Source organism: Hippopotamus amphibius, chromosome 13, assembly GCF_030028045.1.
Source record: "Hippopotamus amphibius kiboko isolate mHipAmp2 chromosome 13, mHipAmp2.hap2, whole genome shotgun sequence".
In the NCBI taxonomy this organism is placed as follows: Eukaryota; Metazoa; Chordata; class Mammalia; order Artiodactyla; family Hippopotamidae; genus Hippopotamus; species Hippopotamus amphibius.
The window spans coordinates 48,403,392-48,431,115 of record NC_080198.1 but is presented as its reverse complement, the minus strand read 5'-3'; the positions used below and the strand labels follow the sequence as shown (position 1 = coordinate 48,431,115).

The following is a 27,724-nucleotide window of genomic DNA, read 5'->3' as shown; positions in this document are numbered from 1 at the left end:
GCATTTTTACAGAATAATGTAGCATAAGGTACACAGCATAGACAGCATTGAGCAAAACAAAATATCACAGTGCATCCAAGGTACAAAGGATAAGCATTGTACTATATGCTTTTTTTTTCTGTTATGTATGTTACATTCAAGTTGATATATGCTCTAGTGTAAATATATAATTATGTAATATATTATGAATGTATTTTGAAGTGCATGAGTATATATTTTATGTTAATTTACATATGCAATTAGAATAGAATAATATTGTATAAAGTACTTGAGCTTTGGATAGCAGAGTGAATCACAGAGAAAAAGAATGTAATCGTGTACAACTTTTGTTAATGTTTGGCATAAACATATGCTATATATGGCATATATTTATTATATTATCATGTATTTAAATATATTATACAATTGTATATTACATTTATAATGATACAATATACAATATCTGTTACATATTATATAATTTTTAATTTATTATGTATATTCTAAAGCATAAACATTTACCTAGCATTAACATTTATCTAGCTAATAATAACAGCTAATGTTTATACAATACTCGTAAGACTCTTGTAGGGTGTACAAATCGGGGACGCAGTAGAGTGGACCTCACAGGGCTGTCGTGAGGTTTAAGTATGCTAACCCATGCACCGTATGCCTCGCACACAGTGAGCTGTCAAAAATGGTGGCTTTTAGAAGGAGGGAGGAGACGCCAGCCTATAATACTTCCTGCCAACCTCCCAAACACCCTTGCGCTGCAATCCATCTTGATTGAAAGATGCATGCACCAATAGGAAGGGACCAGCTATGGGCATGAGCAAGATGATTGGCCACGGACAACCCAGAAAGCTAACCCCACCACAATAAACTCTGAGACTGCGAGCCCGGAAGCACAGCAGTTCTCCTAGTTTCCCTTAACCTGCTGTTCTCTGCTCAAGCGCTCCTTTTCAATAAAGCCTTTTGCTTTGTTAGAAAAAAAAAAAAAATGGTGGCTTTTATTATCATTACTGCAAGGTTTCATAGCCAGTAGGTGATGATACCTTAACATAAATTAAATCAGTCTGATGCCAAAATCTATAATTTTTCCACAACACGAATGAATGAATTTCTGGATGAATATACCCAGATCCCTTTGATATGCTAGATGCAAAATTGTAGGCTAATTGATGTAAAGTCCATTTTAGGAAATGGAAGTTGTTTTCTACTATTCACAAGTCTCCTGTCTACAGAGAGAACGTTCTCTTGCCTGGGCCCAAGGCTGTATCAACGTTCGTGAGCAACTGTACCAAAGAAAAAAATTGATTTGAAGAAGATTGCAGCATTTCTGACAAAGAGTTTGCAAATAGTTTGTGGTGAAATCATACTCAGCTAGGAGATTAAAAATAAGCCTGTGTTTGGAACAAAGTATTTAATAACAGTTCAATATTATAACACTTAAGACCCATACCCTGGAATTACATTTAACTTCTCCACTTCCTATTTTCTTTCTTCTCTCCATTTCTTCCTCCTTCCTTCTCTCACTTTTATTTTCTCTTTCAGGGACCTCTTTCCAAAGACCCATTACAGATGAACACCTATGTTGCCTTGTACAAATTTCTACCACAAGAGAACGAAGATTTGGAAATGAGGTAAAAATATTTTTAAAGGAAAAAAAGAATGAAAGAAAAATTTTAAGTCAATATTATTCCATGTGAAAAAAATGTAATTCCACTTGTGCTAACTCCAGATGCCTTAGAGCAGTGATTCTCAAATGTGAGTGTGCAGGGCTGGTTCACATGGACTGCTGGGCCTTATCCTGGGGGTTTCTGACTCAGCACATCTGGGGTGGGGCTTGAAAATCTGCATTTCTAGCTGGTCTGTAGGTGGTGCTGATGCTGCTGGTCCAGGGACCACACTTTAAGAAGCGCCGTTAGTACATCATCAGTAGAGCTGCTGCTGGGAGTTTTCCTGAAGGTTGAGCATCACATGCACCTGGCATCCTATGGGGTCTCACAGGGATCCAAAAGTCTACTTACTGCCCAAATTAACACTGATTGACAAATCAAATTAAAACTCTTTGTTTACCCTGCCGGAGATCGGCAGCTCCCCCGGCTCACACCTGGAGGTACTTCCGTTTCAGGAACCATCCCACTTCATGGTAACTGAGACGGGAGGACAGCTGAGCCTCGGGGCCCTCATGAGATCTGAACCCTTCTCTGGACCACACTTTCCCCGTGTTTCAGGGTCGTGTGGCTGGAATCAGTCCTGTGTTCACATCCTATTTACTGTGTGACGTTAGGCAAAGTATAAACATCTCATTACTCTGGTTTCCTTACTTATAAAAGAATAATAATGGCCTTTTTCCCTTAAGGCATTTGTGAGGATGAAATGAATAAGGTTCATAAAGCATACAGCATAGTCATGGTAAACACTCAGGAACTGGCAGTCAGTACAGTTTTTGTAATGTCGTGTTCACTCGCTTGTCCCAAAGAAAAGACCTCACTCCTTCCCTGCATTTATGACCCAAAACACAAGTAATCTCAGAAGCCTTTGGTGTTTTCCAGTCCTAGAGCAGGATACAAGGGGCTGCTTTTGCAGGCAAATGGGCCCTTAGAGATGGGTTCTTTCCTCTTCTGAAGAGCATGGAGAGAGAAATTAGCACAGAAAGCCATTTAAATGTCAGGGCATCAGGGAAATAGCCTCCATTTTAAGGTGGACTCCACTTGTCCAAATGCCATGTAGGTCAAGTTCTCAGTCACAGTCATCCCTGCAGATGGCTCTGGTACGCCTTCTCTCCACCCTGGAGCTCTCTGAGCTTCTCCACACCTCAGGTCTGTGCCATTTCCCCAGCATGGTCCCTCTGGCTTTTGCCTGAATATGGTTCCTCCTCGGTGAAATCAGCCTTCTCTTCCACTTTCCCCAAAGCCCCTTAAAAGGAGAGAGAGCCACCAAAAGCTTCCATCTAGACTCTGTTTCCAGGGTCCCACATGCCACTGGGGTCAAGCTCAGCAGTTCAGCTGCCCCTCCTGGTGCAACACCTGGCAGGACTCTAGCAGATGTGGGTGTCCTGCAGGAGTCTGGCAACTCCCCCGCTCACACCCAGGGTCAGCTTTCATCGTTTGTCTGTGGTCTGCTTCCAGTTGATTCTTGGGCCTTTCCAGGGCAGAGTTCAGGCCTGGTTCCTGGCTCCTGAGATTCATTCAGACAATTTGTTTCTTGTACATCTGAATTTTCTCCATCCTTGAGGAAGAATCACCATGCTGAACTCGCTGGCTGGAGTTGTAAATGTTACCTAAACAGCCTGGCTTAGGTGCATCAGGATGAGATGGTGTTTGTCAGGTGAAGCCCTATTCTATCAAAAACACCGCAAACCCTGCTGGTCAGATCCTGCCTAGGATTCATCACTGGGGTGACGCCTCGCCCTCAACTGACAGTCTGTGTTAACTATCGGCTGATGGGGACAAGGATGACCTCTGTTTACTTTGCAATAAATAGTATATTAGGTCCTTCTTGAGTTTATCATTTGGGTGGCTAGAATTTAAAATTTAACAACTCCCCTTTATGCAGGTCCCATGGTTTTATATTAGAAGCTTATTCTGAAGTCATCAGATGGAAAAAAATAACTCCAGGGAAATCTAGACTGTTACTGGGGTACTGAGGAGTAAAGTGTAGCTGCCTGGTGGTGGTCGTAAGTGTTTGTGCTTATTTTAGTCGGTTGCAGGCCATTAAAAGTCAAGTTGTCTGGTCACGAAGCAAACGTTTACAGTCTGCTTCGAGGCAAATAGAACTATTCATTCCCTAAAGTGAAATGTCTGCGTTACACAGACTGCAATATTGGAGTGATAAATCATACGTACATTTTTTTTTTTTTTTTTGCAAAGAGATTGTAGGTTCCCATTTTAAAAACCAAGCTCTTGATTTAGAATGTGTAAGGCAATGCTTTGGGGATTTAGTATCATTCCGTGAATGAACTTGGGCTTTGTGAATTATCTTTTTCTCCTTAAACCACGAGGTAGAAAAAATCCTTTTAACAAAACACCATTCTCATCCACCTGCATTCTGATCCGGGGCGGGGGGACACTGGGTATTACCCTCAGGAAAGAGAACAAGGGATGTGAGGTTAGGGGTGTGAGCTTGAGGGCAAAGGAGGTCCAGCTGGCAAAGCCAGTAGTCATAGATTAGAGCAGATGGACCATCACTTCAGCAAGTGTTTGTTATGTATCTGCTTCATTATCAGGAAAGCTTTTTCATCCAACAGCCAACAGTCCAGACTTCTCTACAGATCTCCAGACTCACATCCCTACCTGCCTACCCCAGGGGTGCGTGGCACCCAGCGGCTCTACCCTCCCTCCCACAAACCTGCCCCCTAGGGTAAATGATGTCACTGTCTGCCCAGGCTCCAAGCCAGGCACCTGAGGCTTCCCTTTACCTCGTGCCCAAAATGTACTTAATGTCCAGTTCCTCCTGGTTCTCTTTATCCAGCCCTACCTTCATCTCTCCCCTGGATTGTTGTAGCAGGAGCCACCTGGTCTCAGTTTCTAGTCTTACCCCGACTCCTCCCTTCCCATTTATTTTGTGTGGAGAGGACACGATGGTGACAGCACAGTGTACCGGGGGTCATCTAAACTAAGATAGAATGGATTCATATCCCGGCTCCTCAATTTTCTGACAATAGGACATCTTACCTAACTTTCTGAACCTCTGTTTTCTCATCTTGAAAATAGGGATAATAAGCCCTGCCCTTGTAGGATGGCTGTGATTAAATAACATAGTAGGAGCTTAATAACGTTAGTTCCAGTTAGTTCTGTTCATACCCCAGAGGTAGATGCTTCCTTTTCAGACTTAAGAAATGAGAGAGAGAGAATGACATATAACATAAATTCACTGAGTGTTTAAGAATAAAGAGTGTGGGCATCTCTTGACCTGGACGTAAGCCCTAACCAAGCCACCGATTAGCTGTGTGACCCCCATGAAGCCTGAGAAAGTTCCACAAGCCATCTGAGCCTCTGCTTCTACACTTGTGGAAGGAGATAATCATTGTGCCTGCCTTAGATCTGCGCATGACATTCAAATCTTTGTTTAAAACTCTCTGATGTCCTCCCACTTCCTTGGGTCAAGACCAGAATATTTACAGGGACCTCTGGGAGCCACACGGTCTCATCCCTGGTGACTTCTCTGCTTTGTATTATACCACTGTTCCCCTCACCTCTCTGCTCCATCTTTTGTTCCTGAAAAGGACCACACTACCACCTTCCAAGGAATTTTTCTTCCTGCAGTCTGCTCCTCCTCTCCCCTTACCCTCCTACCCACCTACTACCACCATCACACACACACACACACACACACACACACACACGCACACACACCCTTTCTTCCAGTTGACCATCATGCACCCACTAGATCTCAGCTTAGGTTGCTCTTCCTTGGTGCAGCCTTTCTTGATGCCGGAAACCTGGGTGAGATCCTCTGTTGCATACTTCCGTGACACCATATTTCTTTTCTTCAGAGTCCTTATCTCATCATGTATTTATATATTTCTTGAATTATTTGGTTAACTTCTGTCTCCCTGTAACGCCCAGAGAATGAATCTGTATTTGCTGAGCCTTATGTCCCTGGAGTGTAGTACCATTCTCAAGACAGAGTACATGCTTACTATTTCATGAATGAATAAATGAATGAATGAATGAAGATGGTGGGGATTAAATGAATGAACTAATGTTGTGCCTGGCATATACAATTAGTGGGCAAATAGAGTCCATGATAATATAATGGAAACTATAAAGGAGGAAGCAAACCCAGTGCAGAGGGTTTAACCAGGACCTGTTTCCTGGAGATGAGCTTTGAGCCCAGGATGAATATGATTTGTCAAGAAGAAATTGTAGGAAAGAGAGCAGAAGTAGCCCATAGTCATGTTCACAAAGAGAAAAGAGTTTGAGACAATTTGGAAGAAGCCCCGTTGAGCCGAACACGATTTGGGCATGGAGGAGTGAGCCTCAGAAAGGAGGCGCCCAGAGTGCTACCTCCTTATTCTTAGCACAGTGAGTATTCCTCTCAGAATTGCTGTGGTCCTATCCCTAGTCTCCAAACACTGTCTAAAGGCAGAGGCTTCACACAGTCAGCTCTGCTACAGTTTCAGTGCAAACTTCCTTCATAAATTCATCTGCTGTTATCTCCCCAAATCTCTGAAGCTCACAGACCATGATAATTTTCCCCTTGTCATGGGCAGAGAGTATGAGAGAACAAGGGCCCAGAGCAGAAAGGAGCAGTGTCTGAGAGTCACAGCTGGGTCTACCTTCCAGCTCTGACACACACTAGCTACATCAGTTTGAGCAAACTGTTTAATCTCTTGCAGCATCCGTTTTCTCCTTCCTAGGGAGGCGGACTATTTAATGAGATAATGTAAAAAAAAAAAAAGTGAGATTTCATGCCCAGTACAAAGTGAGGTGTGTGATATATTTTAGACACCTTCCCTTCATAACTTGTATCTTTTCACAATATGTTTTATTTCCTGGTCTTCCGATCAGTTACCCTGAAGATTGTATAGTAGAGGAAACACTGTTTAAGGCTCTGTCTAGCCTTTGAGCACATCCAAGGAGACTTTATCTAACTGTTCTGGCGATAAGGACACTGTGGCATCCTGCCCCTCACCTTCTGAGCAGGTTTTGCAGTTGCTGACGTGACACGCTCTAGGTATGGAATTTCACCACCGATACACGAGATGGGGTGCCATCACGCAAGGGCTCTCCAGGCCACTGCTGATGATTTGGGGTCTGGTAACGTTAAAGAGCCATGCGGGTTCCTCTCTCTGCGTGTAGTGAGCATGTACAGTAGATAACCTTCTGTCATTAAGGGTCTTAGACCGTTCCCACCAATAACCCTTATTATCAAGTTCTTGAAGAGTCCTGAAAATTACACTTTATGGAATGCCAGCTTAATTCATGAGCAAAGCTTTTTAAAATGCTACTTGAAATACAAACTAGAGAACCCCATTATAATCAGGACTGGCATCGTTATGACCTTACACCCCCTTGTGAATTCACAGAGGCCATGTGTCAGTCATTCTCCTGGCCAAGTGCTTGAGTATGTGTGTGTGACACATCACACTCCCAGTCGGATAGACACAAACTCACACACATACATGCACACACTCAAATACGCATGCGTTTTTACACACACGTATTAGCATAAGCTTGATAACCCATGCTCAGCCTTTTGATGAAAATAAATCCTGCCCTCCACATTTACAGTGTAACCAGTCTCACTACCCTCACTGCTTCTGGGTTCAGAAGTCTGCAGAACATTCTTGGAGTTATCACTTATTATTCACACCAATGAATCTTTTTAAAATCAATAAGAATACTGTAGTGGCTTTGCCAAGTTGACATATCATGTAAATTATCAGCAGATGTAAAAAACTCTGAGTAAGCACAAACCCCTAAAACATGGTAGCGACTCTGAAATATAAGATCAAGGATAAATAAAAGACTCAAATGTTCAAATACGTATTTTAGTGACCATATATACCTATTCCGAAGAATCCATTTTGGTTTTCCACATCTAAGTCATTTTCATTTTTATTATTTCTCCCCAAACAGATTTATATGATAATGGCCATGTTTCATAAAGGGGAGAAAAAGAGAGGGAAAAAAATTCTTATGAGCCGAAAGAGGAGACTGCTGTTTGAATATTATTAAATTTTAAGGAAGATACAAATTGCCACTCTGTGTGTGTGTCAAAACACCTAAATTTGGGGATCTTAAAAGAAAAACATGTCTTCTTTTGCAACTGCAAATTAGATTCCTGATTTAGAGTCTTGTATTGCCAGACTCTTTCTTGGAAGCAGTGAGTCCCAGATTTTTCCATGGGTGAGTCTGAACAAAACCAGGCAACCAGTTGTCTCATTAGCCAATATTCACAGGAACCTCTGGAGATGGAATGACCTGAATTCATCTCTTCCTGATTTATTGAGAGCTCCACTTGAAATCAGGTTAAAAGGGATTTTAACCTTTGTGTGGCTGTTTGCAGGATATGTTTCCTCTACCCACCACTCATCACGTGACGAGTGAGCGTGTACTCTGCAGGGGAAACAGTTCACAGGCCCTGTTCTCAAAGAGCTCCAGTGGCCATAAGATTAAGGGCCCTAGACAAGAAAGTACCTCCAGTGTGAGGTCTTGTGGGGGGGCGGGGCGGGGGATGTAGTCCAGGATGCTGCTACTGCACCTCAAGAATGTATTGAAGCATCCGCTAGGAAGAATCGTTGCTTCTGACCACATCATCCTACTGCAGAACAGGATTGTAATCTAAAACTTAAAAGGAAGAGAGGAAGGAAACATATTTAGGGAGCATCTACTATGTATCAGGCTCTTTACAATACATCATTTCATTTAATCTTCAAAAAGAAAAGGGGCATTGGAGCAGCCTTGGGAGGCCAGGGAAGGCTTGGCAAGGAGGAGGCATCGCAGGCATCTGTTCCAGATAGAGGGGACATGGGTGCAGCTTGGAGAGTGAGCAGTCATTCTCTTCTCTCTTTCCAGTGAGGAACGCATAACAGAAGAATAGGTTAAACTATAGAACGAGAATTATTTTGAGAGGTGCCAAATGTGAGCCAATTGCAAACGCCATTACAAAAGAAGTGGTGGAAATTCATGGCAGAGGCATATTTAGATTCCTACATTCATCCTTCATCCAGCCTTCATTCTGGAAAGACTGTCTTAAAATTCAGTGAAGCTTAGCCAATGGACACCTAACTGTTTAGCTCATATTCCAATGAGACAATTTATGGTCCTTTACCCTTTTGAAGGGAAGGAGGGAGAACCAAGTCCGAGAACTCACAGGTAGAAAGTGGAGGCTTGGAGCGGTTACCCAGGGAGGCAGACTCTCGGTCCGCTTGTCTTTCTCCTACCCCAGACTTTCCATCCTGCATTGACTGTGGTAGGTTTCCTCTCTGATAAGCTTGACAGTTTCTATTAATCAGCAGATTCAGATAATGCATTAATTTCTCTCATTTTGGCCACTCACATCACTCCTTATAAATCTATTCAGATTGTTAAGTCTGCTTCGAAAGAATAGGAACCTTGTGATCTATAGAAGGGGTTCATGAAAAGTCACTCCTGGTCAAGGGTAATTTTTAAAAATGAAGATAAAATCACAGCTGTTATACACATGTAGAATGGGCATGTGGCAGAAATTTAATTTGAATCATGAATGGGTGAGAGAACCAGTAGATGTCACATCTGGTTCAAAGGAGAAATCACACAGCACCCAGAAGTAGGCAATTAGGAGTGCTGATGTGAATTTACAAGTAGATGCAAAACTGGTCAGTAGTCACAGGGTAGTAATTGACTGCATTCTGCTGGACACAGGTCACTTGCATTTCTATGGCTAAGGATCCTTTGCACTATTGCAGAGATGTGCAGTAAGTAGCTCAGAGACGCTGAAAGTGGGATGTGACCTGGAAAGGTGCACCAGACGGGACAGCACATCAGTCACTGGTTTTGCCCATTTCAAAGTCTTCCAAATTGTCCCTGACAGCCCCTTGCATTCTTTTAACAAATCTGTGGGGTTATTTAAGCAAGTAGTGTCTTACAAAGGAAAAAATTATGGTTAGGATGGTTAAGCCACGTATTACAATCCATGAGAATCTCCTGAAGGATGTTGTTGAAATAGAGACTCCTGGACTGCACCCAGATCTAGAGTCATATCCCACTTGGAAATCTGCGTGGTTAAATATTCCTCTGGATTCTGAGTGTCTGCCAGATTTGAGAACAACTGTGGCTTCTCTGACTTTTCCAAAGATGCACAGTGGGCCAGTGGCCAACCCAAAACCAGAATGCAGGTTTCCTGTTCCTCAGCCAGTGCTCAGTACACTGGTCTGCGTTGGGGCTTTTTAGTTGGTAATGTCCTTCACTCTGTAAGGTTTTATAAACCCTCCATAAAATAAGAAAAGGAGAGCTCCTGAGACAGGGTAAGATAAAATAAGACTCTCTTGGTGTCTCATTTCCATTCTCTAAGTACATTACTGCTTGGCAAATGCATCAACTTAATTAAAACTAAATGTAATTCTAATGCACCAATTTGATTTAAAAATAATCTTCACAGTCACCAGGACATCAAAATGCAATTAAGGCTATTTGAGCAAAGTCTCTGATGCATATTATGCTCTGATGCTGCACTATGTCAAGAAACCCAGATCTTGCTGAATGTCGCTAATGTGTTTAGTAGCCTCCCTCTCACTCAGATGCCTTTTTCAATTAGGTTCTGGAGAGCGTGATCCGTGACAGTTCAGGAACATTTACCAAATCCCATCCAAATGGCCCTCGAGCCGAATGCTTTTTCTCTGAGCTGGTCTCTGGACTTGAGAAGGTACAGGCAGTCCTGTGGATGCCAGGCTTAAGACAAAATCAAACTGCAAGGTTCAGGAGTTCCTTGTTACCTATCCATGTGCTCAGACTATAAAAGGCTCTGGACCAGGGTTATGGAAATTGAGAAATGGGTCTAGCGAAAACTTAAGCAGTAGGTCTAAAACTAATGGAGCAGTTTGGCTGGCTCCTTTTTTGTTCCCCTTGGCTTGGTTCCTCCAGGAGATCTCTTTGGGCCAAGTGACAGGTGGTTGATGCAAGCTTGATTTGGGGGTTCTTTTTGCCAAATGAATGGGAAAGTGTAAGAAATAAAAAAAAAATCCCCAAATAGTTGCAGAGTAAAATGGGCAATTCTAAGGAGTTTTCAGGAAGTTTGGGTGGTCCAAGAGGCAGCATGACCTTGTGGAGTTAGTGTTGGAATCAAACCCTGCCTATAAATGGGCTTGAGGACAAGGGGTGGGGGGGTGGGGCAAAAGGGAAGCTGGGACAAAGCGAGAGAGTAGCATTGACATATATACACTACCAAATGTAAAATAGATAGCTCTTGGGAAGCTGCTGCATAACACAGGGAGATCAACTCGATGATGGGTGATGACTTAGAGGGGTGGGATAGGGAAAGTGGGAAGGAGTCAGGAAGGAGGGGATATGGAGATACATGTATAAATACAGCTGATTCACTTTGTTGTACAGCAGAAACTGGCACAACAGGGTAAAGTGATTATATTCCATTAAAAAGGTTAAAAAAAAAAAACCTGCCTATAAGTGGTAAAGTCTCTCTTGACATTCTTACTTGCGTGAAAATGCTGCTGGTCATGCCCCTTCATTCAGTGAACATTGCCGTCCCCTCCAGCTCTGTGGCAACCCCTCAACGCTTCCAGCATCTCCCCTGCAATCACCCACCTGCGGCGTAGAATCCTCACTCCACCCTGGGCGCTACCACACCTTTTTTGTCGCTACTTGGAGTCAGGGGGCAAGAGAGATGGAGGTGGGGGTATAGAGAGAGGGAAACACTTTTCCAGAACTGTGAATCACATCAAATATCAGTGTCTGAAGCCACTTAAGAGGTCAAAGGCTATTACATTAAGGAACTGTCCCTGCCGGAACCTAAGGGGACACTCATTTAAAAGTAGTCATTACTAAATCTCTTCATTTCCCAGTGAAAAAATTACATTTTTAGGAGGAAATTCGAATTTTTAAGCCTTTTTTGTATATCAGTCACAGTGCTGAAGACTTCCACGTATGCATTCTTATTTAATACACATAGCAATTTTTTAAATAAATTTATTTATTTATCTATTTATTTATTGGCTGTGTTAGGTCTTTTTGCTGTGCGTGGGCTTTCTTTAGTTGTGGTGAGTGGGGGCTACTCTTCATTGTGGTGCGCGGGCTCCTCATTCTGTGGTTTCTCTTGTTGTGGAGCACAGGTTCTAGGTGTGTGGGCTTCAGTAGTTGTGGCACATGGGCTCAATAGCTGTGGCTCACGGGCTCTAAAGCGCAGGCTCAATAGTTGTGGCGCATGGACTTAGTTGCTCCGCGGCATGTGGTATCTTCCTGGCGCAGGGACCGAACCCATGTCCCCTGCATTGGCAGGCAGATTCTTAACCACTGCGCCACCAGGGAAGCCCTCACATAGCAATTTTGCAAAGTAAATATAGTTCACTATATAGAGAGATGGCTATATAGATATAGATGTAAGGCATAGTATGTAATTATGTAAATATAATTGAGGTAGCTGAGTCTCAAAGAGGCATGTATGTTTGGGATTTTTGTTTGGGGTCAATTCCACACAGGTTTGTGCCGCTCAAGCATATTTCTCCTCAGTTAGCAACTGTCAGTTGCCAGTTTACATGTCTTTCCCCTTTGAGGTCACCAGCATCTTGATGGCAGTAACTATGTCTTAACCATAATAGCAACCATCTCTTGTGGGCTTGTGTAAACGTGCTTCACAAGTATTAACCCATTTAATCCTCAAAAAAACTGAGGCAGGTACTATTATTGTCTTCACCTGACAGATTAGAAAACTGATGCTTAATCTTTTCATCTTCGTACCCCGGGTACACACCCATGACCTCATGTGTCATAAGCACTGAAGAAATACTTGACTGTCATATAATTCCCTTTGGCTCAGTAGACAGAGATGGGGGGATAAAGACAGATTTCCTTTGTTGTCCTACATAGTCAGTACCTCCAAAACATTATGAAAGCAAAGAAGGCCCAGAGCATCCCGCCTCGTCCATGCACTCCCCATAGGAGGGCCAGGCTGAGGTCTCCCCTTGATCCAGACAGTGGAGAAAGTATTTCTCGGAAGCAGTGACCTCGCTGGAAGGATGTCAGTATCTCCACCCCTAGGAATCTGTGCTCTATGTGGGGACTGGAGAGAGGCTGAGTGGGGAGCCTTGGGACAGCTCGCAATCCACCCTCCGGGAGCTCCCACCCATGAAAGACTCAACCATCTTCATAACACCTTGCAGAAGAGTTCCCTGTAGACGGACAGCTTGCTTGCATCAGTCACATGCTCCGTGTACACTGGGCCCTCTGAGTCCCTGACACCAGTTTACCTGGTCGAGGGTGAGATGGGTTTCTGTGTCCAAGTGGAAAATCGAGAAATGAGGGAAGCAGAGGACTGCTGGAAGTGACACCAGGTAGCAGCCATCAAGCTCACATGCTCGCACGTGCACACACACACACACACACACACACACACACACATTTAACAAATAAACTCTGCCCCCTCACCACTGAGCCGTGATTCTCTAGTTAGCTTTGTTATTTTATTCCTCCTCCTGTTGATAACCCACAGTTCTCTCATCATCTCAAGATGTTCCATGAATCGTGACATAACCAACCTAAAAGTCTTCCTCTAGGTTTAAGACCAATGTTACTGAACAAACAAAAAGAAAAGGCCAGCTGCAGTGTTCTGATCTATCTGCTCCAAGTAGGAAGCTCATGCTTGTATGGTTTCTGAAGTGCATTGTACTTTTTATCAATGTATATAATTCTGGGTTACAATACAGCAGAATTTTTACCTGAACTTAGGATGCCCTGACTGATTGAATTAAGCAAAAGTAACCTTTTGCTGGAGTAACCAACCTAATGAGTTGGTCTCCAAGATTTGGAAATATAGTTAAATTTAAAAATCTCTATATAATGAATCAGGAACATAAAGTCACCTAAAGGAAAGAAAATAGCTGTTAGACTAGAGCAGGACTTTCTTCTAACATGCCTGGAGTGTGATAACATGAAATAAGAAATAATTGTTTCATGCAGAGGGGTCTGGTCAGCCACAGAAGCATGAAACAGCTGGAGGCAGAGCCATGCACTGGCAGTGTCCCTCCTAGAACCAGACAAGGGAAGGAGAATTTTAAGCATTAGGCCTCCATTCCTCCAGGATCAATGGCAAGGCTCTCCCTAGGTAGAGCAGGTGTTGACTTAGTTCTTTGATGGCAGGACATGGCACTCCAGCACCACAGGTAGGAGAAGAGAACTAAGTTGAGAACAGGTTAGAAGAGAACTCACAGTTGGGAGTGAAGGGCTGCCACACGAGGCCACACAGGCCAACCAGGGAGTCGGTTACAGCAGCTGGATCTGTAGGGGCAGCTCACGCATGGTCCGCAGCTGGGGTTAGTGAGGTTTCCCAGGCTCTTTGTGGGTTACCTAACTTGAATAATTTCACAGGCTCCTACTCCTGTCAATAGGGCATAGAGGCTGCCCCTAGCTGTTTGGTACCTGGCCTGAGGGCACTTAGGGATGGGGCTGGCACATAGTGCCGCAGAGCATCCGAGCCCCATACAGGAAGTGGTGTGGGTATTGCTTTAATCAGATGTTTAAGGGGAACTGACCAATCTCTAGCCAGAGTTTCAAAACTGGGTTGAGACATATTTTAAAAAATAAAATCTTACGTTACACAGAGTGATTTTACCTTGAGTGCCTACTGAGATTGATGCCTGGAGCCCAGGGTAGGGAAGGATCTAAGGCAGGCTCAGTGGGAAGAATGCTGGGAAGAGAAGAGAAGAGTGCCAGGCAGAGGCAGGAGGGCAGTAGAAATCCCATAAGCCACACGTGTGCTGACCCAGATAGTAGACAGCTGTTGTCTTGGATTCAAGTGTACCCTAGAGCAAGGCCCTCCCCAGAGTGAAAAGGAGACGTTAGCTGTCTTTGCCTGATGATTAATTAGAGTATTTAAGTCATATCAGTAGGAGTCCACTCTTATTCTTTATGACTGCATCCGGTTTATTTCCTTCATATATATTTATAAGTTATATATACACGTTCTATATTTATTATTTATTAAATGTTTAATTTTGCATTTGCTTATTTATTATCCACCATTCTCATTAGATTATTAGCTCCAGTGAGGGCTTTACTCACTAGAGTATACACAATGCCTAGTAAAATCACTCTTTCAGAGTCAGTATTCTGGAATATTTGTTGAATGAGTGGGTAAACGAAACAACAAAGGATAAAGGGAAGAATGAATCACTCACCAAGCAATTTTCAGATGCTGATAGAGCTCTTTTATGGGAAAAGACAGAACCCCCATCACGCTGTCAGGATGTCAGGATGTCTGGTCTTTCTCATAAAACTATAGCTTGTATTTCAGTGAGTGCCTTATTCTAATGTGTGGTTTAGTTAGCATAGGTCATGGACTCAGGAACTGTCCACCTCTGGGCATGGTAAAGAGTGACTCTCTAGACCATAAAAATAGAAGCTGGATTCAGGCAGCACCGTTTTACACCCTTAGGAAAAGTTGCCTCTTCTAACCTTGATTCCCTGCTCATAATTTCTACCAAACCATCAGCAAAGTCACTGTAGTTGATACTAACACATGGTTTCTTAGGTTAGTAGGTTAAATAAAATCTGCTGGAGCTAGAAGGATTTTTCTACATTGACTTTCATCCTTGCTGCTTAATTAAATCCCTCACCTGGGAAAAGAGTGATTTTCAGCCTTCTCGCTTTCTGTGACATCAGCATGAAACTGTGACTGTTGAAATACCAAAATGCCAGTTGTGTTTAATGCTTCAGGTGCAACAAGCCTGTTATGTTTGGAATCCCCTACGAAGATAGATATTAACTGAGAATTGAAAATGACAGCAGAGGAGATTGAACCAGAATAGCAAAAGGAGCACACAAATCTACTTCCCTTCTTGATCCAATTCCTTAAAATGTCAAAAAATATATTTTGTAAAGAATACATCCAAAATAATACTAGAAAATAAGAAGTAACACTATCAGAGACCCCCAAATCTTAGGAATTTCCTGGGACACTGCAGCAAATAGAGGACAAGGAATATGACCAGAGACCAAAGAATGCTCAGGAAAAAAAGAACTTTAAATGTAAAACGCAAAAGAGACATTGAATTCACAATAAGTTCATTAAAGAACATGAGGATGTCTTGGTGGCTGAATTGTATTAACAGCCCCAATTCTTCACCAACCCTGTATCCATGCCCTTTGCCATGAGACTTTACAGTTCCTCTCACTGCTGAGTTGCTTTGCCCAATAAAATGAGGCAGAAATGACAATGTGTCAGTTCTGAGCCTAGGCCTTAGAGGCCTTGTGTGTTTTTCATGTTTTCATTTGCTGCCCTGGCAATGCCATGAATGTCCAAACTGGCCTTCTGGGGTATGAGAAACATGGAATACGGCAAAATCACCCCAGTCATCCCAGCCAGCAGCCAACACCCAAGAATGTTAGTGAGACTTTGAGGTTTGGGGGCTGTTTGTTACACAGCACTATCATAGCAACATATAACTGATAGAGAGTCCCAACAGTGTTCATAACACTTACTACTTAGAATGAGAGCTAGGCAGCAATGGTGTTTGACTCTAGAATTAAGTCATTACCTGTACTCTAGGAAAGGGAACCCGTGCCCAAGGAGGGCTCTTAGGTGGGCACAAAAGACTGAGAAAGAAAAAGAATTGTGTTGAGATAATTCTGGACCTCCAGAGCTTCTAGAGAGCAGAAGAGAAGGAAAACTAACCTTCTCCCTCCCCAGGGTTAAGAAAGCCGCCCTTGTTTTAGCCACTGGGGTGGTGGTAGGAGGCTCCAGACTGCTTGTCTGCTACACTCTCAAGCATCCAAAGATGAGACGCATCAGTTGACACACCCTGCTCTCTTAAGCAGAGCCTGAAATTGGCCCTCACGTGTTGCAGATGCAGCTACAGATGTATGTGATAGCAGAGAAATTTGCCCAGCGATTCACACCCTCTGTTTTCAGTTGTAAATATAAAGAAACAGCCAAGAAACGAGAAAATCCCTTGACATGAAGGAGAAGTAAAGTAATAAGATAAAGAACAGGCTAACTAATCCTAGTGGAAACAAATCATTCAATAAAGAGAAGAAATACTGTTTTAAATATGTTATAATATCCTCAGAAAGATTCATCATACTATTCCATCCATCACATAAAGTGACAAATGTTAAAAGGAAACTTTCAGAAAATGATATAGACCCCTTGGAAATTCTATTTTTTTTAAATTCTCAGTATTATAATAAATATTAGAAGACACAAGCCCAAACACGAAATAGCAGTTGGGGAGATTAAACTGAGAAAAATTATAGAATACAGGTTTTTTTAGAGATAGAAAATGTGTAAGAAAGACAAAAAGATGTAGATGATTGATCCAGAAAATCCAACATGTGTTGACTGGAAACTCCAGGAAGAAAGAAGAGAGAAAAATGAATGGGATCAAACAGTGAAAAAAGTAGATAAGATTTTCCCAAGTTGAGAAATAATATGAGTCTTCAGATTGTAAAAGCGCTAGTAGGTGTGGAGTAGAAGGAATTAAAAGACACATCCACACAACTTACACACACAGGGATGTGAAACTCAAACAAGAAGCGACAGATAACCACCAAATCTACAACAATACCAATAGCAAAAACATTATGTAAGTCTTTAGTTAAACCCAAGTAATTCTTGATGAAGGATTTAACAGACACACACACAAGGCTAAAACAGTATTCCAGATTATACCAACATAAAAGGTGGCAGACAAGGGAAGTGGAATTAAGTCAAAGTGGTTTCAAGAAGGTGCTGAGAAGACATAGCTAGTGATGTAGTAGCTCATTCTAGATGTCATTAGTAAACAAAAGAAACAGCAGAATACATCTACACATCTCTATATAAATGTCAGTGCATGGCAAAGGGTCCGGAAGGAAGCACAGGAAGTCACTCACCGTGGTCACCTCTGGGCAATGGGAGGAGGATTACGGGGCAGACTATGAGAAAACTCCAGTTTTCATATTTTAGACTTCCAAATTTTAGAGTTTTTTTCAATGCAAAGATGATCATGTATAAAAATAAACCTAAAGATTATTTTTAAAATACAGCACAGAAATTGCACTTGCTTTTGGTATCTAACAAAGCTATTTCCGTGGGTGGGAAGAATAGGTAAAAGTTGTGTTTATTTTAGGATTGTTCGTGTACGTGAAAAGCTATCACTTCTGACTTTAAGTACCATCTTTTTCTCTTTTGCCCTCTCTACTTCCCCATCCAACGCATTCATTCTTGATTTTTAGGCCAGGAGACATGATTACTCTTCTAGAGGACTCCAATGAAGACTGGTGGAAAGTAAGTATTTCTTTTTCTTTAAGAAAAATCATTTGGTAACTCTAATCACAATGAATGCTACAATTGTGGATGCATGCCTCCTTTTTCCTTTCAGGGGAAAATTCAAGACAGGATTGGCTTCTTTCCAGCCAACTTTGTTCAGAGAGTACAGCAAAATGAGAAGATTTTTAGATGTGTTAGAACCTTCATTGGGTGTAAGGAACAGGGGCAGATAACACTGAAAGAGAATCAGGTGAGTAAAGCACACAAACACATGCCAAGTGTGACCACAGTAGAGTAACAGTCATTTTGACAAATAGCAAAACATATAAATCGAATGAGTGGAGTCACAAGCAAAGGATTCACTTTGATTCTTAGTCCAACGATCTTAGTGTAGGAGAATCTAAACATGCAAAACCAAAATGTTGGGAAGCTCACCTGCCTTCCCTGGGAACCAAACATATAGATTGTGTATTGTTTATAGAGCTGATATATCTATGTTTTATCTGAGGTTCTATACATGGCGCTATAAATGAGGAAACAAAGCTTCATAGAGGTGATGCACCTTGCTCAAAGGACAGAAACTTGGTACGTGGTCAGGCTGGAACTTAAAGATGGGTCTGCATGCTCCAAGTCAGTGCCTTCCACTGAGCTGTGTGCCCTGGACAGTGTGGAACAACTCGGAATATAAAGTGCCCTTTGCATAGTTTGGTTCCCAGGAAAGCAAGTGTTCTAGAGCCAGAAGGGCCCTTGGGAACAAATTCTTGCTCATACAGAAGCCCTGCTAAGTCATGCTTAATTCCAGGCAATGGAATCACCCTCATCAGACTGAGACCCCATCCCTAATGCCATACACACCCCACAAAGCAAACGGGACATTTCCCAGCTGGATTCCATGTCGGTGTTTCACACTTCTCCAAGATTACCCAACTGCAGCCTTCCTGTTACAAAATTTGGAAAGTCTTTTGAATGAAATACGTTCGGGAAGGATGTTCATCTTTATTGGCAAAGCGTTATTACATAATTTTGCTATCTTGTTTGATTTTTTTTCTCGGAATAATCTTGTGCTTCCCCGTGTGGGATTAAACATGTTTTACGTTATTAAAATACAAATCAGTGAAACCAGAAGGCAAGTTAAAATTTGCATAAGTTCATCAGTTTCCAGAAGCAGAACAGCTGCTCAGTGACTTCTACCAATCCCTTGGCCATATTCCCCCCAAAAAAATCTTTTTCTGGGAATGAGCTCACATCTGTGTTTTCCACTCTCATGGTTGAACTGACACCCTGCCAGGGTGGGGGGTGACACAAACAACCCAGGATCTTTCATTAGACACAGTCAAGACACAGCACAGCGTTTCAGCCTGAACCTGGAGCCACATGGATCTGCCCATAATTGTTTAGGAACGTGCTGTGACCCTGGTATTTGTCTAGCCTGCTGTATCCAAGGTGTGGTTTTTGTACCACCTGAATCAGAATCCCCTGGTTGCTTGCTGACAATGCAGATGTCTAACTCCACCCCAGACCTGCTGAAGCAGAAACTGTCAGGGCAAAGGCAGGGAATCAGTCTTTTTACAGACTTCCCAGGTGTTCCGGCCAAAGCTAAAATTTGAGAATGACCTTCATTTCCATTTCTCACTTTTAAGTCCTATAGTAATTCAGTGGCAACTGAAGGCATTTTTATTTCTGGTTACATGTGGGTCAACAAAAGGCACTGTGGTCTCTTTACCCATACACAAATTCTCTGTTTTCAGTCTTTGTCATCAAGGTGGCTACCAATTTTTGGAAAATATCAGCCCCCTGAAAGAAAGTTACATTTAAAAAATTATTATTGAGAAAAAATTTAAAATTTGTCTCCACTTTAGTGTCTTAAATTATCGTAGGTGTGAATGTTCAAAACATGCTTGTTGATTGAGGGGAGTCTAATGTAGTAACAAAAACACAGATTCCAGTATCATACAGAAACGGTTCTATATCCTGTGTGATTTCGGCAAAGTCACCTCTGAGTGTCAACGTTCTCGTCTGTAAAATGGGCACAGTAGCGTCTGTCTCTTGGCATGGAGGTGAGAGCTACGTGTGTCACCCGTGTATAAAGCACCAGCACAGTGCCCGACCACCATGGGCACTCAAGCAGGCCACTACCCTTGCTGCCATCACCATCCAGAGAAACGCCTAAATGGGAAATCCATCTACAGTGGCCAGTGCCACCTAAAATGACCTAGTGAACATCTGAAAATAGCATGATATTTTATAACTCTAAAAATATAAAGAGACAAATGGTCATTAGCAGAGAAATAGAAGAAATTTGATTCTGAAAACAAATGTAATGCATCTCTGATTAAATCACAATTTCTGGGGTAAATTTGTCTCACAGTTATTACATTATTTTTTCACAGAACTTTGGCTGCAAATAGAATTCAGTTATCTTTTTTGTTGTGAACACACCTAGAGTTTGCATTGACATGAGTATGTTTTCTTCATTTTGAAATTTAAAAACTATCCTTATTAAATCAACTCAAACACCATAAAACTATTTTTTAATTCATCCATAGTTCTGTCATCCTTAGAGAAGTATTTTAATTGATTCTTGTGTTCTATGAAAGCTTTAAAGAAAAATGGATAAATCATTTTTAGATTATAAAACTAAAATGTATTTATTGGGGAGAAAATTTGGAAAATACCCTCAAAAATTACAAAGAAGAAAGTGAAGATCACAGGGAGTTCAGCCATCAAGCGACTATCAACGCAATTACTTCCGTGTTATTTCCCACCAAACTTTTCTTCTGATTCTTATTTTGATATCATATTCTATTTAGTTTCTCAACTTTTTTTAACTTAGTTACTAAATGTTTACCAAAACATAGGTTTTAGCAGTTGTATAACATATCATCACATAGATCAGAGGTTGGGAAACTATCCTCTGATCAATCTGGCCCTGTCTTAAAAAAGTTTATTAGAGCATTGCTGCACTCATTCATCTACATGTTGCCTGTGGCTGCTTTCACACTGCAACAGCTGAGTTGAGTCGTTGCAGTGGAGACCCCATGGCCTGCAAATGTTTACTATTTAATCCTTTACAGAAGAAGTTTGCCAACCCCTAGTGTAGGTGTACAAGAAGGTATTAAGTATTCCTCTGTGATTGGATATTCAGAGTTTAAAAAAAAAAAAAAAAACTATTATGGGGACTTTCCTGGTGGTCTAGTGGTTAAGAATCCACCTGTCAATCCAGGGGACACGGGTTCGATCCCTGGTCAGGGAACTAAGACCCCACATGCCGCGGGGCAACTAAGCCCGCGGGCTCTAGAGCCCGCACACCACAACTAGAGAGAAGCCCAAGCTCGGCAACGGAAGATCCCACATGCTGCAACTAAGACCCAACACAGCCAAATAAATTAATTAATTAAAAAAAAACTATTATGGATATCTGCAGTTAACACCTCTAAACCTAAGGTGGTTTTTTTTAATATATAATTCTGATTACTTCTTTAGGATATGCTTCAGAATTTACAGGAAAACAGATAAAGAATTTTTACAGCTTGATACATACAGCCAGATTGCCTCCCAAAAGTTTGTATGAATTTACACCCACATCAGCTGTTTATGAGAATATTCAGGTTACCACATCCTTGCCAGAACTGAACTTTACTATTTCTTACATATTTGTATATCATAAAAAATATGTCATTTTGATATGTGAATAATATTTCATGTTAATCTGCACTTCCTGGATGGTTAGGGAGGTTGAAATTTTAACACATATTTATTGAGCATTTGTATTTCTTTTATGAATAATCTGTTTATGTACTTTCTTATTTTCTTATCCTACTGAAAAAGTTTTTTATCTTTTAAAAGATAAGCACCTGATCTACCATATGTGGCCAATGTTTCCCCCAGTTTGTCATTTGCCTTTTGATCTTAATGCTTCTTCCTTCAGGAACTTAATAATTCTTCAGTTGAATCATCTCTGTTTTACTGTATTTCCCTTATGGGTTTAATTTCTTTTTTGCTTCCCACTTTATAACTTCACTTCTTCCTAGGAGAACGTTTCAAGATAGTCCCCCACTTCTCTTTAATTTTCTTAAATTTTGATTCAGGCTTTCATCACTTTTAACATTGATCTTAATTTAGTGTTTATATCCTTATCCTGTTTTCTTCTCAATCAGCCCGCTTTCCTCTGCAGCAGGTTTTCTTTACGTGAAGGATCTTGAGATGTAGGTTATGCAGGTAAACCTATTGTAATCACAGGCGTCCTTATAAGAGGCAAACAGGAGGGTCAGAGTCAGAGGAGATGTGACGATGGAAATAGGAAGAGAGAGATTTGAAGGTGCTGTGCTGCTGGCTTTGAAGGTGAAGGAAGGGACCATGAGCCAAGGGATGCAGGTGGCCTCTAGAAGCTGAAGGCAAGGAAACAGATTCTCTCTTACAGCCTCTGGAAGGAACGCAGAGCTGATGACACCCTTATTTGGAGACTCTGATTTCCAGAACTGCAAGATAATACATTTGTGTTGTTTTCATCTACAAAATTTGTGCTAATTTGTTAAAACCACCATAGGAAACAAACCCAGATTTGTTTGGATTTGTTTCCTATGCAAAAGCAAATTTGCAGATGTGATTATGTCTCAGGTTACGGACCCTGTGACAGGGAGATAGCCTGCATTGTCTACATTGCCCAAATCTAATCACTTGTGCCCTTAAAAGGAGTGAAATGTAGCTGGCTGGAAACAGAGAGAGGCAGCAAAAGAGGGCAGAAGAGAGATGAGGCAGAAGGGTAGGTCACAGAGAGATCAGTGTGAGAAGGACTCAACCCTCCCTTGCTGGATTTGAAGATGTAGGAAGGGGCCACAAGTCAGGCAATTCAGGTGGCCTCTAGAAGCTGAAAATGACCCTCGGCTGACAGCCAGCAAGGAGACAGGGACCTCAGTCCTACAACTGCAAGTAACTGAATTCGGCGATAGCCTAGATGAGCCTGGAATTGGATTCTCTCCTAGAGAAACGGAAGAGAAAGAAAGGGATGGGGCCTTACTGACTCCCTGATACTGGCCTTGTGAAACCCAGTGCAGAGAAAACTGGCCAAGCCCACCAGACACAGGACTAAGTTTCTGGTAATTTGTTAGGATAGTAGTAGTACTATCCTAACATATAGAGTACGTATCTTAAGTCACAAAATTCTAATTGAGTCAACCTCAAAATATATATTTTACTCATATAGTAAGATGTCTGAATACAGGGCAGTTCTTAGATGTGTAACTCAGCAGCTTGATCCCATGATCAGGGATCTAGATTCCTCCACCCCTCTGTTCTACTATCCTTGAAGTGTTAGCCACCTTCCCTAGTGGTCACAGATGGCTGCAGCCACTCCAGGAATCCTTGCCAGAAGAAGAAAGAGATTTTCTTCTTAGTGCATCTCTTTTAAGAGGAACACAAACCTTCCCAGAAGTGTCTGAGCAGATATTCCATCCTGTTTCATTGGCTGGAACTGAGTCCCACGGGAACCACTAAGAATCACTAGCAAGGAGGAGAGAAACAGACTTGGACTAATTAGGATTTAACTGAGTCCTGCAGGGTAAGGATAGACAACAGGGCAAAAGTTCGGACCCTGCTGCGTGAGAAGAGGGCAGTTGATTGATATCAACAGTCTCTGCGTCATCTTTTTTGTTTGTTTGTTTGTTTGTTTCTGCGTCATCTTTTAGGCTGGTAGATTTATCCTGGGTCCAGCAGCACAACATGCTTCTGTCACCAGTTGAGCTCAGCTCCAAAGGTCTTATGGAAATTCATTTTCTGGAATGGCTGTCAGTTTGGGCATTCAGTATCTTAACATTTCTTCCCCACCTCCAACTTCCTATCTTTTCACAGGTATTTTGAGGGGAAGACTGAGTCCAAGAGTGCTGGGCAAGAAATCTTTTTAAATAAAATGACCGTTCTTCTGCTGTAAGTGGCAGCATATTTAAATGTTAATGAGCTTAGGGGCAATGCAGGGGGAAACCTTGGGTGCTATTAACACATGTACTCCCGGAAGTGGGTTAGACTGAAGGACTATACCCAGATAGGACTAAAATGGAACTGAGCCAAGAGGAGCACTTTACTGGCAGGTAGTAGATTTCTGAAACACGAATCAGATACCCATCTGTTGTGTGCCCCAAGCCTCAGGAGTCACACACCAAGCTCTTTAAGTATCCTAATACTTAATCATAAAGTTCCTTATTCTGTGTAAAAGAAGAACCTGCTCTGTTGGTTTCTGTTGGGGCCCAGCCTACATCCCCATCACGAGGTGGGTGCACCCATCCTCCCGTTGCCATGTCAACCACTAACAGCTCACAGCTGCCCCTTGGATCAAGGGGCATCCAGCAAATCCCCTTTGGTGGAACAAGAGCTGCCTCCCCAGAGAGGTTATGCCTCCCACTCCGCAGGTCAGCTAGTGACCGAGGACTAACACGGGGTCCGAAATGCCAGACCCCTTGCTTCAAAGTGGGTCAATCCTATGATACGGTTAATGCTCCAGAGCTCGTCGTGGGATCAGGCTGAGGTTCCTCTCCAGCTGAGACCACACCCTTGCCCTGCTTCTTCTCCTGCCCCATCCTGCTTCCCTCATGTCCCACCTCCCGAGAGCACTCCCACAGCAAGTCATTTGCACAGGGATTCTTGTCTCAGGCTCTGTTTCTATGGAATCCAACCAAAGACAAAACTCCCCACCCTTGGAAGCAGGTTTAGCAGGAGAAACTCACAACACACACCCCTTCAGAACTGCTTCTTATTTACAGCTGACCACATCCACCCTCATATGCCTTTCAATGGCCTGTTAGTGGTGGATGACAAAATACCCAAATGGATTTTAACCACCTCCTTTTTAAGTCCAGCATAGGTGGTCTTACTCTGGAATATGCAAGATGTTAGCATCTATTTGCTTGGGATAAAGAATGAAATAGCTTCCTTTGACTTCCTGATATTATATGTATAAATTTCCAGGCATACGACAGGAGCCTGCTAACTAGTAGCTATTATTTTGGATTTTAAAATAAAGTATTGAGGACTCATTGCATGCCACCTGCTAGGCTCTGTGATAAGCGATATCTCATTCTGTCCTCATAGGGACTCTTCAGGGGGACACAGAATCATTAATCCCACGTTACTGATGCTCATTCATGAGAAAATACTCAATGCCTGGACCTAGTTCCAAACCCAGGGTGCTGCCTATATCTTATCAAATATTTTTCTCACCGAGCCACGATTTCCCTAAACCAATCTCCCTTTTCCAATTTGGTGTTCCACTGACTTCAGCCAACAGTGATTCAAGCCATGAGTTCTAGCTTCTTTCCCATTGACAGGTTTCTTTTTTTCGTCCTTTTTTTCAGATCTGTGTGACTTCTGAGGAAGAACAAGACGGCTTTATCAGAGTCCTCAGTGGAAAGAAGAGAGGTCTGGTCCCCTTCGATGTTCTGGAAAACATCTGATGGCTGGCTCCTCCTCCTTTCGCAGTCGGCAAGCTCTGCGGTGATGCCTCATCTCACACCGTGTTAACCCAGAGGAGCTGCCGCGCTGGCCGGCCACCTAGGAAACAGCGAGACGAGACTCAAGGACCTGAGACTGTGGGGGAACAGCCACAGGGCAGCATCCCACAGTACATCCAGGCTGCCCAGCGGTGGGGTGAGGCTGAGAGAGTCGGCCGTCAGAGCCAAGCGCAGTGCTCAGCAGGCGGTAACCACCACTGTCCCCCAGGACTCAACTCCCTCCCCATCCGTGTGGTGCGAGTTAGCCTGCCGGAGGATGCTCCAGTCTGCAGGGCGGCCCCAGTGTGAGGCTCAGACCCACCTAGCCACGTGTGATTCTGGTTCCAGACCTTTGTCCCCGGTACCGACCAATCGGCGTCATCACATTTGAGACCCCGGCCGTCTCTCTACAAAGCATCAGGAAGCCCTACTTCCTAGCTCCCGGGACCCTCCACAAGCCCCCCTCACTTCACGATCGAGCTGTCTCTCTGTCCCCTGAACAAGTCCTGGTGGCGTGCGTTAGATGTGAGGGCTAAGTTGATTGGCACCAACTGCAAAGACCAGATCTGCCCCGAAATTGCCGCCAGGTAGTCCCTCCTGCTACTCTAGTTACCGACAAAGGTGACAGGCAGGAAACGAGGCATGGAAGGAAACAACGGGCCCAGGGGGGTAGAGTGGGGCAAAGAGCCCTTATTTATTGATGATTATACAGCCCCTTCAATTATGAAGTCCTTTCCCCAAGGAGATGGAGCTGGGGAAGTGAATGTGGGAGGAAGTCTCCATGAGAGCTTCGTCTTCATTTGACATCCTCTGTTTGGGGGCGCTTTCCACTCCTGCCATTCTGTAAGACTCCCTTTTGGAGGTGGAGCCCACCTTGCAGGGAACCAGAAACATGGAGGAGAACTAAAAACAGCATCTTAGGAGACAAGTAGCCAAATCTGAATCCATTCTTCTTTAGGGCAGAATCTTATGTCCAGCAGATATAAAATGGAAAATAATCCTTAATGTTTCATCCCTCTGAAAGCAGAGGAAATTGGGGCCTATTTGGCATCAACTAGAGGAATCTCTGTTATTCTGTATTTGTACTGATGTTTACAAGAATGCAATATACTGTGATGCCTTCCTCCTCAAGCCTCCTCCTAGCATTCCAACTTGCATCTTATCAGTCATGAATGTGGTTAAACTTCAATTCACAGTGACCTTGGAATCAATGTCAGTTTGGTTTATTTTGTTAGGGAGCAATAAAATCATTAGAACAATTGGTTTTTAAAAGACTTAAGTGGATGCATCCTGTGCGTGTGAGCATTATTTCCCAAACCAAAGCATCATTAGTCTCCATTTATTTCTTTTGTTACTGCTCAGTGTGAAGTTGGGAGCTGAGACAGGATGGCTGCTGGTTTCACAGTAGTTTGGATGCCTTACTCCCATTTTAAAGCCAGCATCCAGAATTTCCTCCCTCTCTGATACAACATGCAAAACTGAGTGTACAGAGTGAATTTCGCCTCTAATTCAATATCCCATTTAATAAAGACAACACAATGGCTGGAAAGAGCGTAGAAAACATGTGTCCTGATCTCTTCTTTCTGGTGGAATATTCACTGAATATTTTGGGTACAGTTTTGTCATATCCTATGCAAATTTAATTTGCATTTGAAAAAATGAGTTTTCCTCTCGAAGTTGGACAGAAGGAGGCTATGGAAACCAGGCTCCAAGGTGATTCTCCAATGATCCCTGCTTCCTGATATTCTTGACTTTGTGTAGGCCCCTCCCACACTGAGTCAGGGCTGGTCTTATGTGGCCAATAGAATACAGCAGAAATGATTCTGCAGGACATCCGTGGCTAGGTCAAAAAAGCCCCTGAGGGAGAAAAAGATGGCGGCGAAGTAGAGAGACGTGGAGTGCATCCCTCTCCACAGATGCATTGGGAATACACGGAAGGACACAGTCATTCCCACAGAGAACCAGCTGAACACCAGCAGACGGCCTCGGACACCGGAAAGGGCTGCGGAGAACCTGACATAGCCGGTAGGGAGGCATCTACGAGGGCTCAAAGAGGGTGAAGCGGCGGAGCTGTGGCAGACGGGAGGGAGTGAGAAACATACGGAGGGTCCGTAGCGCAGCTCAGCGTTCCCGGACCGAGACATCGATCCGCGGCTGAACGGAGGGTCCAGGAGCGGGAGCGTGGGAACCGGAGAGCTGGTTCAGGGGGAGAAACATTGTTGCCGGTAGGGTGACGGACCGAGAGGACAGGAGGGAGGAGGTCCGCGGAGAGGAGTGCCGATCCCTGAGAGCTGCCCGGCCATGATGGCGGCTGGAGGCTGCAGGCTCCCGGGCGGGGGGGAGGAGCCGCGCGCATAGCC

The 27,724-nt window shown here is 43.1% G+C and overlaps 1 protein-coding gene across 1 annotated transcript in view; it reads left to right on the top strand.

Annotated features, from left to right (window-relative positions):
• Window positions 1–26,623, top strand: part of STAC (SH3 and cysteine rich domain) — a 110,396-nt gene extending 83,773 nt beyond the window's left edge. Inside the window, exons 8-11 of the mRNA XM_057706867.1 lie at window positions 1,534–1,622; window positions 17,853–17,904; window positions 17,999–18,136; window positions 25,230–26,623. Of these exons, the coding sequence (XP_057562850.1) occupies window positions 1,534–1,622; window positions 17,853–17,904; window positions 17,999–18,136; window positions 25,230–25,328 (378 nt within the window). The 3' untranslated portion in view covers window positions 25,329–26,623. The remainder of the gene's footprint in view (window positions 1–1,533; window positions 1,623–17,852; window positions 17,905–17,998; window positions 18,137–25,229) is intronic.
• Window positions 26,624–27,724: the final 1,101 nt, after the last annotated feature.